Source organism: Trachemys scripta, chromosome 10 (assembly GCF_013100865.1).
Source record: "Trachemys scripta elegans isolate TJP31775 chromosome 10, CAS_Tse_1.0, whole genome shotgun sequence".
Taxonomy (NCBI): domain Eukaryota; kingdom Metazoa; phylum Chordata; order Testudines; family Emydidae; genus Trachemys; species Trachemys scripta.
Window position 1 is genome coordinate 36,430,887 of NC_048307.1, and position 14,416 is coordinate 36,445,302.

At 47.1% G+C, this 14,416-nt stretch overlaps 1 protein-coding gene across 15 annotated transcripts in view; it reads left to right on the plus strand.

The window, feature by feature from the left end:
* LOC117883932 (ankyrin repeat and fibronectin type-III domain-containing protein 1-like) overlaps positions 1–14,416 on the plus strand; it is a 607,608-nt gene that overhangs the window by 169,678 nt on the left and 423,514 nt on the right. For 2 of the 15 annotated variants that reach the window (XM_034783830.1, XM_034783831.1), the window contains exon 1: positions 4,801–5,134. The exons of 11 other annotated variants lie outside the window; for them this stretch is intronic. In XM_034783830.1, the coding sequence (XP_034639721.1) occupies positions 4,977–5,134 (158 nt within the window). In that variant the 5' untranslated portion in view covers positions 4,801–4,976. Of the gene's footprint in view, positions 1–4,799; positions 5,135–14,416 lie in introns of those variants that run through there. 2 more of the 15 variants (XM_034783841.1, XM_034783842.1) reach the window with 2 other exon arrangements.

Sequence of the window (14,416 nt, forward strand, 5' to 3'; positions counted from 1 at the left end):
CTTAAAATATCGAACAGTTGTTTTTAATGATTCTGTCATTCTTTTTAAAATTGTAGGAGGGAGAACCAGTTTTACCATTGGAGGCAAAGACAAATGATACTTCATGAGGCTCAGATATGAAGTATGAATGAATATGGCATAAATTCCTGGATAGATACATAGTGTGGATGTGTTCAGAATGTGTCTGGAAGACTTTTTCAATGCCTATTGTTGGAAAGATGTGAAAAGGGATCCCTGGAGGTATTAGAATTCTGCAGTGGGGAAAGCAGTGTGTATGGGTCCCCTTTCCAACACACAAAGGCAGCAGGGAGGGTGAAAGAGAGAACCTGGGGAGAGGCTGGAAGAAGCAGCCAGGAAGTGGGGAAGTTGTGAAAGTCCCAGAGCAGGGGCACACATTTGGGAGTGCAGTTTCTGGGTTAATGGGTGGAATGAAAAAAATTGGTGCACATAAATTACCAAATGTATAATCTTACATTGCATACACATGACTCTGCATTGTTGCCCTTTCATACATTTTTAGAGCTCAGGACACTGAGCAGTACATTCATATGTCTGCTACCTCCCAGGGCTGCATGGAGTAACTTCATCCCTAATTTCTTCCAGAGGTGCCTAGTGTAAGGAGCCAGAATGACATTTCATCTGTTCGCCAGAGAGAGTGAAGAGCTATTGAAGCTAAGGGATAATGATGGCACTGAAACAAATGCGTATAAATTGGCCCTGGACAAATTTAGGCTGGAAATTAGAAGAAGGTTTCTAGGGGGTGATATTCTGAAACAGCATCCCAGTAGGAATTTTGGGGGCAAACAATATAATTTGTTTTACGAGAGCTTGACAAATTCATGAGGGGCATTGTATGATGGGGTTGACAATGGTACAGGAGCTGGATTTGGCAGCTCTGGGAGTCCCTTCCAACTCATGTCTTATGTCCCTAAAATCTTATGCTTCAGGGCATCAGCAAGTCACCTGTAGTGGTCAGGAAGGGATCTTTTAACCCCAGTGTCTTTGGGTTTTGGGGGGCTTTTTTTGACTCCTTCCTCTCAAGCATCAGGGATGGCCATGGCTGGCAATGGGCTATTCGATGGTGGGAGTGAGAATCTTGCGGGGTGGGAGTGAGAATCTTCTCTCTCTGATATATGGCTGGCTGGTTCTTGTTCACATGCTCAGAATCTAACTGATCATCATCTGTGGGGTCAGGAAGGGATTTCCCTCCAGATTGACAGTGACCTTGGGGTTTTTTACCTTCCTTTGTAGTGTGTGGATGCAGGTCACTTGCCAGGATTATCAGGGTATATCTCACTTAGGCTGGGTCTACACTACCCGCCTGAATTGGCGGGTAGAAATCGACTTCTCGGGGATCGACCCTGTAGTGTAGATGTAGCCTTAGTCATTTCCTCATTGGGCATTGGCGCACCTATCTCCCTCCTATTCTCTACTTATGGCACATAACAGTCTAGTCTCCTGTTTTGGTCTACTTGGGCTGTTTTGGTCTAGTTTTGATCGTTGTGTTTAGTGTGTGGGTGTTTGATGGTTTTGGTGACCAGTGAGAGACCGAAAGTCCACCTGGATGATCTGGCAGTCCCTTCTGGCCTTGAACTCTATCAAACTGACTAGCTAGTCATCTTTTTCTTTCTGTATGCCCTACATATTTGTCTGGTGAGGACAGAAAAAGGGAGCAGGTTTCTAGAAACCCCCTAGAAGGAGATGCTCATTTAAACTGCTAGAGAGGAGTAGGGTGTTTGATTTTGGACCAGAGGGGGAATTAAAGCATTGCAAACCCTAAGCTTTCCAGAATCACGAGTCAGGCCCCAAATAATCATGAGATTTTAAAATAAAAAACATTGGTTTCCTTTCATTTGCTCTCTGATGTTAGAACCTGTAGGATTCCTATTTTCAAGTGTTGTTCTGCAACCACGAGGGCTAGAAACGTATTTTCTGTATAAATGAAAGCTGAGATTCTTGATTCCAGGAGCTGGGGCTTTAAGAAAAAAGTTCCCAAGTAGTGTGAGATTCATAAGAACATAAGAATGGCCATACTGGGTCAGACCAATGGTCCATCCATCCCAGTACCCTGTCTACTGACAGTGGCCAGTGCCAGGTGCTTCAGAGGGAGTCAACAGAACAGGCAATCACTGAGTGATCCGTCCCGTCGTTCAATCCCGGCTTCTGGCAAACAGAGGTTAGGGACACCCAGAGCATCAACTGGATGGATTTGCTGGAGAGCAGTGCAAGGCAATTCTCCCCCCGCCTTCCCTCTTTTGTACACTTTTGGGCTCCCTTGGCTATGCCCCCCAACCCAGGCTGGTCTGGGGAGAGGGTGTGGTTAGTTTGAAACCACCATGGGGTAGTAGATTGTGCAACCAGTGGGTTGGCACAGACATTTTTTCCTGCTGTGATTTCAACCCAGATCATTGAAACATCCCGAGTTGACCCCATCCCTGCTTTAGGCAGGGTATTATGTAGGGGGATGCCCATCTGCCTCACACACAGACACTTAGAGAGATACCAGGGGGAGCATTTCTCCTCACAGCCATGCCGATGAGGAGTGCAGACAGTTGAGCAAGACTCCCCTGAGAGGCCTGTGTTGCACATCTGCCCTCCCATCAGCTAGCATGGAAGAGGATGAGGATGAGAGGGGTCTCAAAGTATCAAATTAACCTCATCTTGATATTCTTCTCTCTCTCTATTCTCTCCCGAGCCTGCCTGGGAATGTGTGTGTGGTTTTAAACTCATCCCCTCCCCCTTTGCCCTTTACATAGTTCAATAGAAGATAATTTCTTCTGCACCAGGTAACAGTTCTCATAATCCGCCAAAGGTCTGCCTGCTTCCCGCAAGCCCCGTCTGCCTAGAAAGAGCAGGCATATTACAGCTTTCATGTTCAGTGCAGAGAAAATAGTTGTCCCCTTCCATGTCTATCTGTCTCTTTTATTTTTTGGTTTCCCTTTAAGCTGCTCCCTCCGAACCCTCCCCCCCACTTCATTCTGTTTCTCCTAGACCTTTTTTATTTGAAGTATTACATTTCATTGAGGATGGTAATCTGGCAGTTTGATAAGAGGGGCAGACAGAGTGCTCCGTGTGTGTGTGTGAGACAGATAACAAACGCTCTGTCTCAATCCCTCTCTCAGCAACTGAATTGTCTTAACAAAAAATTCCTGCACCATCCAGGCAGAAGTGGAGCTGGTTTTTGGCGGGTGCGGGGGGAGAATGGATTCCTGAGCCTGCCCTCTGAGCTCATCCAATATTAATGGGAGCGAGAAGGTATTGGGAAGGTTTTTGTACCTGCTGCGAGGCATGTCACTGGGAGCCAGAGAGAAAGGGACAGAGATTCATTCAGAGACTGCAGAGGAGCTGGAGCTGCTGTCGCCGCCGCCACAACAGATGCTCCCAAAGCTGCTTGGCTGAAAGGAGCCAGCAGGTGCTTTATGCACATCGGATTCATTTGGGTTGATTATTTATTTATTTGCCTCCTTCTCTCTTCTACCCCTTGATTCCCCTCCCCCATTCCTGCTGTAATAATGTTCAGGCATCTCAGCCAGCGCAGCGGATGGTGGATCAGGCAGGGGGATTGTACTGGTGATTTCTGCTTTGTGCACAGGTTTGCTTAGGGGAAAGCAGGTTCTATCATTTATTTTATTTTTGCTAGAATAATCCCACTCCCCAGCGTCAAGGTGCAGGAAACAGAGATGTTAAAATACAGACAAGCCCCAACACAGAGAGGACAGTTGCTTTTAAAGAATTGCAAGTAAGCTGATTGTTGTGTAGGAGTGTGACAGGGATGGTATAGCTGTTCTCAGGCAGGTCTTAGGTTGTCTCACCCCCAGCGCCTGCACTGTGTTTGGGAAGCAGCTATTAGCATCTCCTTTGGTGGTAAACTGCTGTTTCCAATGTTTGATCCAGATAGAGGAGCAAATGAGAGCCTTGTGAAAAGGAAGAAGAGAACAGAAGGATGAATTGGGAAGTAGAAAAATGCATAGCAGGGTTGCAGTGCTGGATGCCCATCCTTTATTGCAAGTGGGTTCTGTTTGCCGTAGATAGCTGTGGGCAGAAAATCAGCAATTAATGTTTTATTTTTAATATGGCATCCACAATCGAGCGATCAAAAGGATGTGAAGGCAGTTGACTGATTTGCCAGGAGTCAATGTTGTTTTCTTGAAGATCTTAAGCACATTATTTGCTTTTTTATATTCCAACAAATATTCTTTCTCCTGGCTACATTTTCACAGACTTAATGCATTGTTGCTAATTGGGGCTGAAGTGAGTTTTCCCCAGGTCTCACTGTCGTCCTCTCCCCACCTCCAGATAGCATCAGGCTTACAAACTCTGAATAGCTATAAGAAAAATAAGAAGAATAAAAAATTTCCACGTACTTGATTGAGTTTATTTCAGTGCCCAGACATGATGGTGATGGACCTTTTGGAAATGCCTTTAGACACACTGGTTCTTTGGAGTGTGTGTATTATCATCTGCCACTAAGTTGGACGGTGTCTCCCCATTTCTCTTGTTCAAGGAATAATGAAACTGAGATCTTGGATGCCTCCTACATACCTCGTGGGCATCCTTAGAGCCCAAATCCCTCTATTTCTGATGTGGCAGCATGTGTCTGGTGAGCTGCTGCTCACAGCAAGAGCAGTGAGATATATGCCGTCACTACCAAGGGATTCTTTCCAGAGGGGATTATTTTTTTCTTTCTCCTTAATTCAGTTCGGTGGCAGCTGCAGTAAAACTCAGCAGCTCTCCCTCTGCCAGTATTTGCTTTTTGGATAAATACACACTGGATTTTATTTCTTCTTTTTAAATGTGAAAAATGTCAGCGTGCAGCAAATCATGGACCTCTCTAAACTGCTCCTTTGTCCTCTCTCTTTTTCTCCGACTCTCGTAGTGCTCCCTCCTTGTCCCTCCCCCAAAAGTGAAATGCACGGGGTAGTGAACGCACACTGGCTCTAGCATGTGTGACTGTGTGTTCAGATTAGGGCACACGGATGTATGCGTGCAAATGCTCGGACACCACTGGTGCCATGTCTTCATTCGGGAAGCTTACGGAGTACTTCAGCCTGAGGAAGTCGAGGAATGAGTTCCGCTCAGACCGTCAGAGTGGCCGTCGAAGTGGCAGCTACTGCTGTAGTGTCACCGAATGCAGGTACCGGGAGAAAAAAAGTCCACCACTCCCTCCCGATGCATCTGCCTGTGTTTGTGTGGGCAGTTGTGCGGGCAGGGAAGGCTTTCATCTGTTTTATCACCAGGGCTTGGGGGTAAGGGAGAAACCTTTGTAAATGGTGTATATGTGTCTGTGTTGTTTCATGGGATATCTGAGCACAATTGACTATTCCATCATCTTTGAATGGGGTGCCTTTGAAAGGTATAGAGCACTAGTGTCTGCTTCCTTGCTGAAAGTGTATTGTAGATGTATGCACAACTTGGACATTCAGTCTTCCTGATCCTTTACTGCATGCGCACATACATAGTCTTTTTTCTTGTTCTTTCTTTTTATATTAAACTGCTTCACCTGTTCTCCCTACTACACGACATTAAAGCTACAGGTGCCAAATGACCCTTTTTCTGGAACTCCAAGCATTGGGAGCCGCAACAGGATATTACACAAAGGACGATGAGCTGTTGAACAGTCTAAGTTCAAAGAGGGTATGTGTGTGGGAGCTACCTTAATGGAGTCTCTTGTTTCCAGACGTACAGTGGCTGGTGAGAATGGAAAGAAAACAAATCCAGTGCCATTAACCTCATGGAATATTCTCTAATAAGCCTCAGGGATTGCCAGTGTAGGGTATAACAGTCGTTGTACACTTGTATGCTTCTCTTTGGGGAGAGAATTCAGCTTTGTGGGTGCTTTAGATCATGCTTAAAGATGCCAAAGCATTCCAGATGTGTAAGATTTCTCTTTTGTTTTGTGGCTTGCAGGGGAACAGTTTGTATAGTACAGGTGCTGAGAGCCATTGAAACAAACTGCAAACCCTGTATATGATGGAAACCACTTCAAGCCAGGGGGTGCTGCCCCACCTCCAGCACCCCTTGTTCCAGTATGTATGGTGGCATGTGACTTTGATTCTTATTGTTGGGAAAATGCTTTGTGTAGCTTATTTTTCCATTCACATATGAGCAATTGGCAGGCGAGTTCTAACAGGGTCTTTGATGCCTCTTGCTAGGGATGTTTGCTCTCATGGTTCAGTGAAAGGGTTGCTTTTTGGGGGAGTGGAAATGTAGACACCAGTGACATTCTGCTCAACAGTGTCTCTCCCCAAAATTCACCTTCTGAACTGTACGTGGTGTTTTCCTTTTAGAGAGAGCGCTTGTGATGGATGGCAGATTTGTATAGCAGAACATATCACTGGAGTGCTTCCAGACCCAAAGAGAAGCAATTCATGCAGGGTGGGGCACTCATTTAGGGCTGCGCTCTTTCTCTCTCTCCATTCCTCTTGTATCAGTTCGGTCATAGAGAGAGTACTGGAGAAATGGTGTGTTTATAAAATTAAATAGCTTTATAATATCTCTTAAAATTTCCTTTCCAGTCTGATGCTCAGAAGCTGTGCCGGCTGTTTCAGTACTTGCACAGGTACATAGATGAGATGAAAGGTTTTCACTTACCCTATCATTGTGGGTCACTGTGTCTTTTCCTCTTATACACTTTCCCCCCTTTTCCAGAATTTTCTGTTCTGCCATTGCAGAAGAGACAGTGAGACCCCTCCCCTGAGCTCCAGCCAGCGCCACAACTTCAAAGTGCTGTTTACATAGCTATTTTTAGAGTGCTAGCGCAAATCTTGCTAGCACAAGTTGGCCAACCCAAGCCGGGAGGCTTGCTGCCATAGGCTGTGTAGACATACCCAGCAATGCTAGGCAGGCAATCAGGATATTGTGAAATTAAGAAGAGACTGGAACGAATCTGATTACAATCCCCAAAGATAAATTCAGGTTAAATCTGCTTTCTACCTGCATTTCTTTACAGTGTCCATTCAGACCTGGTTTGTGGGGAGCCCAGGTTTGAGGGAAAGTGTTTGCAAGTGCTGGGGAATTTTGCACATGCTGTAGACCATACTGGTACATGAACGGTGTGCTTCATGGAGAACAAGCTTCTGCCATGGAGAGAACACCTCTTTGTCCCTCTGACACCTTGATCTCCCTATGTCTTGTTGCTGTCCAACCTGTTGATTCCTCCATGTAAGGGGAACACAACCACAAGTGATATGGACTTCTGGAGCTTCGACATGTGGAGGACTAGGGCACTGGGGAATCCTGTCTTCTGAGCGTGTCTCCACATGGACGCTCAAGCGAGAGTCAAAAGATTCCTTTCTGGCTTTGTGATATTGCGTACACTAGAAAGGGTTGGCTGGGATACCTGTATAACAGTTACCTGAACAAAATAAGCTGTATTGACAAAAGGGCTCTCTTGATGGTATAACTGTGTCTAAGCTTTAGAGGTGTGATTTCCCTTCCACACACACACTTAGCAGACATAGCTATGCCAAAAAAACTTATAAGAGTAGACCAGGCCTGTATCAGTGAGGAAATGGAACCTTATGGAACTGACTCAAAGGGAATCCAGCTTTCCTTGTCTTTGCACCTGATTCTTCTGTCTTGTGTCTCCATTGTCATTTACAGCTGTGCAGTGTGTGTGTGTGTGTGTGTGTGTGAGAGAGAGAGAGAGATTGACATACTACCCCTGTGAGGGAGTGGAGAAATGGGCTTGGGTAGTAGCTTACATTTCCTATGCACAGGGTGTAATCAACTCCACATGCTGCAAGATTGGATTTTCAGCCCCTCTTTGTGCACCTGGTGTTGATACGTGTCTCACTCTTCTCATAATTACATGTAATTGATTACAAAAGCGAAAATAAAATTTTGACTGATTAAGCATGAAACACTTTAATTCTAAAGTGTCACTTTCTACCCAAACTGCTTGGGTGTTAGTTTGCCTGATTTTTCCAACCTCCTTTCTTTTGGAAAGAAAAAAAATAAAAATGCCATCTCCAAAATACAACTAGCTACTCTTACAACACCAAGAGCCACATATCTGACTATGTAGAAAGCATCAGAGATCTAAGATATGAGACAAAGGAAACAGATTCAGGTGCACTGGGAGACACCTGAATCTGACTGTCTTATATATTATCTGTTAGAGAAACAAGGTGGGTGAGGCAATACCTTTTATTGGACCAACTTCTGTTGGCGATTTGGTCCAATAAAAGAGATTACCTCACCTACCTTGTCTCACTAATATCCTGGGACCAACATGCTGCAACAACACTGCATACAACAATGGATAATCTATATGGTAGTTTTTGGCTCTGTTTTCTTTCTATGCTTATTTCATAGCAGGATGATAACACTGGCAAAGTAATGTCATAGAAATGTAGCTAGGATGTCCAGATCCCGTGTTTGGATGCTCAGATTAGCACAAAGGTTCAAAAATGCCCACTTTACATGCCTCTGTAGTGGAATTTTTAGTAGACTGTATTAGAATCCTGCCAGCTACTTACTATTTTCTTCTAGGCTCTGAAAGAGCCGGAGGATCTGTTGTGCTGTTCCAAAACCACCTGGGACCAGTCGGAACCAGATAACTATTAAACCTGGGGGTCCACTAAGAGGGATTTGCTAATTTGAGTAGTCATGGAAGACATAACATGGCACTCTTCATTTTCAAGAGACTGTAGAGACGTTAATAAATATTTATGGTTGGGGTATCTTGTTTTGGTGTCTTGTCTTAAGTGCTTGCATTTTAAAATTATCCCCATAGATGTAAAACATAATTTTGAAGGTGTAGGTAGATCTGTCGCATTGGTGAAAGTGAGGGACTGAGGATAGGTTAGCAGGGTTCACATCTGTGCTTGGAAGAGGACCACTTCTTTTATTTTTTTTCCAGTTTCACCCCTGCTGAAGCAGTGCATGATGTGAGTAGGTGTTATACAAGTTTCCCACACACATTACCACCAATGTACCTCAATCGTGATCTGCAGCACCTGTTACTGTCTCAGTCCCACTAACAGACCTCTGTTCTGACCTACAGCTGCCTCTGTTATTCCAATCCTAGACAGGGACTGCCAGCTGTGCTCAGTGATATGAGGGCTTTATAGTGACGGTTTTCCTATAAATCAGATGGCTAGCCAGATCTCCAGAGGTGAATGTTTAGTTGTGTGTCAGCCCAGTGCCACTGTCGAGAACAGGGAGTGGCACGGACACTATGAAATGAGTGTCAGTGTGCGTAGTCCAGAAATGTCAGACCTCAGTGTAAAATTAGTTTCTCATGGTGGCTGCAATAACTGTGAAAAGAGTAAAGGAGTGAATAGGCCAAATTGTCAGTTGGGACAAATCAGCATAGCTCCATTGACTTCAATGAAGGATTGCTGGTTTACATCAGGTGAGGGCCTGGCATGATGTATGAACTTTCATCCTGCTCTACATAATGCAAGAATATGGGAATGAATAAACTGCTGCAAACAGTCTTTATGCTTAACCAGGAGCCCTGGATTAGCACCACAGCTCGTAGGCTGTTGTAGCTGCAGACCTTGTTGCAGGGACAATATTCTTTGGCTTCTGGATGAAGGGGAAGGGTTCCACCCCAGCTGCCATAGTAAAGGGAATATTTAAAACCCCCTATCCTCAGAGTATCTGAGCCCTTTACAATCATTAATTAAGTTCTCCTCACCACACCTTTGTGAAGTGGGAAAGTGTCATTAGCCACATGTCACAGAGGAGGCACTGAAGCAAAAGCCAAGGTCATGCAGGAAGCAGAGCCTAGATCTCAATAGGGAAATACAACCTATGGAACTACTATAAGGTGGGCGCATAACTGTCAGGAAAACCGTTCCTAGAGAGTAGTGATTACTGGTTCACAGTCAAGATGGAATGGCATATCTAGTGGGGTCCCGCAGGGATCAGTTCTGAGTCCTGTTCTGTTCAATATCTTCATCAATGATTTAGATAATGGCATAGAAGGTACACTTATAAAGTTTGTGGATGATTCCAAGCTGGGAGGGGTTGCAAGTGCTTTGGAGGATAGGATTAAAATTCAAAATGATCTGGACAAACTGGAGAAATGGTCTGAAGAAAATAGGATGACATTCAATAAGGACAAATGCAAAGTACTCCACTTAGGAAGGAACAATCAGTTGCACACATATGAAATGGGAAATGATGCCCAGGAAGGAGTACTGCGGAAAGGAATCTGGGGGTCATAGTGGATCCCAAGCTAAATATGAGTCAACAGTGTAATGCTGTTGCAAAAAAAAAAAAAAAAAAGCGAACATCATTCTGAGATGTATTAGCAGGAGTGTTGTAAGCAAGACCTGAGAAGTAATTCTTCTCCTCTACTCCGTGCTGATTAGACCTAAACTGGAGTACTGTGTCCAGTTCTGGGTGCCACATTTCAGGAGAATAGCATTGCCAACCCTTCAGGTTTCACTGGAAGTCTCCTGGAATTGGGCTCTATCTCCCAGAGGTTACTGAAGCCAAACCGGGAGATTTTAGGCTGCTAAAATCCAGCAGCACAGCGAGGCTAAGGCAAGCTCCCACCTGCCCTGGCTCTATACCGCTCCCGGAAGTGGCTGGTACGTCCCTGGGGGGTAAGGGGGCAGGGGGTCTCCGCACACTGCCCCCGCCTCGAGCGCCGATTCTGCAGCTCCCATTGGCTGGGAACTGTGGCCAATGGGAGCTGCGGGGGAGGGGCCTGCAGGCAGGGACAGCGCGCAGAGCCTCCTGCCCCCGCCCCCCCGGGGGCCACAGGGACATGCCGGCCGCTGCGGCTTCCGGGATCGGCGCAGGGGCAGGGTAGGCAGGGAACCTGCCTGAGGCCCACTGTGCCACTGCCTGGGAGCTGCCCGAGGTAAGCGCTGCCTGGCCGGAGCCCGCACCCTCACCCCTCTCACACTCTAATTGCCTGCCCCACTCCTGAACCCCCTCCTGCACCCAAAATCCCTCCCAGAGCCTGCACCTCCTTTTGCACCCCAACCCTCTGCCCTAGCCTGGAGCCCACACCTCACAACCCCTCCCACACTGCAAGCCCCAGCCCCGAGCCCCCTCCAGCACCTGCACTCCCTCCTGTACCCCAACTCGCTGCACTAGGCTAAGCCCGGCACCCCCTCCCACACTCCGAGCCCCTCGGCCCCAGCCCAGACCTCGCACCTCCTGCCGAACCCCAACCCCCTGCCCCAGCCCAGCGAGAGTGAGTGAGGCTGGGGAGAGCGAGCAATGGGGGATGAGGGGGATGGAGTGAGCGGGGCAGGGCCATAGAGAAGGGGTGGAGCAGGGGGCAGAGCAAGGGTATTTGGGTTTGTGTGGTTAGACAATTGGCCACCCGACAGGAGAGATGTGGACAAATTGGAGAAAGTCCAGAAGAGAGCAACAAAAATGATTAAAGGTCTAGAAAACATGACCTATGAGAGAAGATTGAAAAAAATGGGTTTGTTTAGTCTGGAGAAGAGAAGACTGAGAGGGGACATAAGTTTTCAAGTACATAAAAAGTTGTTACAAGGAGGAGCGAAAAAAATTGTTCTTGTTAACCTCTGAGGATAGGAGAAGAAGCAATGGGCTCAAATTGCAGCCAGGGCAGTTTAGGTTGGACATTAGGAAAAACTTCCTAACTGACAGGATAGTTAAGCACTGGAACAAATTGCCTAGGGACAGGAGTATGTACAGGAATTTAAATGTCACTGCTTTTGGAGGGATGCGTTCTTTGCCCCTGCCACAGCCCTGGGCCGGAGGAGCTGTCAACTCCCACTGGAGCCCAAGGGACTCACTCCCTCTGCCCCAGCCCTGGTGCTGAACGGGTTCTGTGCCCCTGTCGATTATTGGGGGGGGGGCATGCCCTTGCTTGCCCTCCCTTTTGTGCACACTCCTGTCCTAGGGAGGTTGTGGAATCTCCGTCATTGGAGGTTTTTAAGAGCAGGTTAGACAAACACCTGTCAGGGATGGTCTAGTTATTATGTAGTCCTGCCTTGAGTACAGGGGACTGGACTAGATCAGTGGTTCTCAACTGGGGGTCTGTTGCCCCCTGGAGGTCCGTGAGCCCTTTCATGAGGTCTGCGGGGCCTCGCAGTTGAAACCCATAGCCTGAGCCCCAGTGCCCCACGAGGGGCTGAAGCTGGGAGTGGCAGGGCTGAATCCTGAGCCCCGGTGCTCCCCATGGGGCAGAAGCCCTGAGCCCATGGGTGGAGTTTGGGGGGGGCATGGAGGGCGTTGCCCCTCCCCCCCAAACTGCAGTGCAAGAGCAGGGCAGTACTAGGGGCAGCTCCACACCCGCCCTTCTGTCCAGGCCCCCTGACCAAGTGGGAGGCTGGAAGCCGGAGCCAGGCAGCGTGGAGCAGCTGCTGCTCTGGCTGGTGCCACGGAGCAGGCAGCCGCAGCGTTCCCTTGTCTCCTGCTGGTGCCCGGGGTTGAAGCTGCTCCTCAGCTCCAAGCTCCCTTTGCTCATGCAGCTGGGAAGAGCCACTTGGGTGGGGGGACCCAGCTTTGTGGCTGGCAGAGTCCTCAGGGAAGAGCGACTGTAGGGGAGCCCTCCCAGCACACAGTCTCTAGCTATCCCTCTCCCTACACCCTGAGCTCCTCCCCCCATCCGAGTCCCCTCCTCCTCCGCTGGGCCCTGGAGTTTTTCTAGCATGTTGGAGGCAGGGGGACAGAAAGAAAAAGCTTGAGAACCCCTGGACTAGATGACCTCTTGAGTCCCTTCCAGTTCTACACTTCTGTAATTCTGTGATCTTAATCACAAAGCCAGCCTTCCTCTCCTTGCAGCTGTTTAACATACACAACAGGATGGGGTAGTAAATTAAGAGCCTACTGCAATTGAAGCTATAGAGGAAATTCATGTAGGCCAAAAACCTTCAAACTCTGAATTTTCTGTTTACTGGGTGCATGGTGTAGCTGAACTGCACTGTTTGTGTGGAGCGGTTGTGTTGAAACTTGTCCTTGGTTAAAATCTTAACTTGTCCAAAGTAGGTAAAAGGTGATGATGTCATTTCAGCTGTGATGTTAACTTGTTTCTTCAAGACAGCACAGAATGGAGACAAAGGAACGGTGTGGACTGAGTTTGTTTCCACTAACAGAGTGACTGATTGGGAATTTCCAAGGCTTCTGGTGAGGTTACAGAGTGGTTACAGCCAGGGCCAGCTCTAGGCACCAGCGAAGGAAGCAGGTGCCTGGGGTGGTCAATAGAAAGGGGTGGCACTCCGTCCGTTATTAGGGTGGCACGTCTGGGTCTGCAGCGGCAATATGGCAGCAGGTCTTTCAGCCCTGGTTTGCCATTTCTGATTGCAGCTGGATGAGGAATAGGGCGATGGCCTGACATGCAGCTAGGTTACTGTAGTTCTCACTGCACGACTTGCATTCTGCTGGGTGAGGCTTATTGCTTCAAAAACAGATATGCTGCAGACATAGGGGTAACATGTTCTTCTCTGCAACCCTTTCCTCCTCTCTACATACTGCTGCGCAGGCGCCACTCTTCTTCTGTACGTTGACTTTGGCACAATACTGAAACTTACAGAGCACAGCCTGTCTTTTGGCTGAGGCAAAGTGATTGTCTCACAGCAGTTATTTGTTAACTAGCTGTGTGCTGGCAGTGAGGTACTAGGTGAAAAGCTACCCATGCTCCCTCTTTGTCAGTCTCTACAGACACTCGATCTCCAGGGCCTTGGGAATTTGACAAGCCACTAGACATAACCTGTTCTATTTTAGCAGCAGAGTGATGGTGCCAAGGGAGAAAATGACATTTAGCTTTGGTTTCTTGATTGAGCTGCTTGAGCTTTGCATATTAAACCAGGAGAAGCTTTTAGCTCTGAGGCTTTTAACTGCTGGCTGTTTTCTCTTGTTGTTTTGCATCACTCAATGGTTTCAATCCAGCAGGAAGAAATTTAGAGAAGGGATAGAGAATGCCATCTTCCAAAGGAACGTATCCTTTCAAAGTCACTTTAGGCCTGTGCTTCACCTACCCGTAGCTGACAAATCTTACAGACGCTGATCTTAAGACTCCTGTATCAGACACCGATTTGTGGAATCCCTGACTCTAGTGAATCCTCCCAAGGAACACTAGGTTAGAAGAATGGGTAATGCAACTGGCTTTTCATCTTTGGAAATCTGTGTTTAAATTTGGATTTAGGTCACCATTTGAGATGAGTCAGGTGATTTTAGTGCTTTCTTTGGTAGTCTCAGCTTTCACACTGTTTGGCTCAATGAGGAAACCTATTTTAGAGATGCATAAGATTGGAGTGCTGTTGGCTAGAATTGGGGTACTTGGCACAGGTAAACTTGCAGAGTGTATGCCTGGCTGTTCTCTAGGTGCAGGTTGGTGATTATGCTAATGAATGCTATCTTTCTTCTAGATTAGCCAAACACTTAAGAAAGTAATTGAGTTACACACTTGGAACACTGATGAGGGAAGAGAAGTGGGCCCAGCCAGTGAAGTGGGCCCAGCCAGTGAAGTACTGTG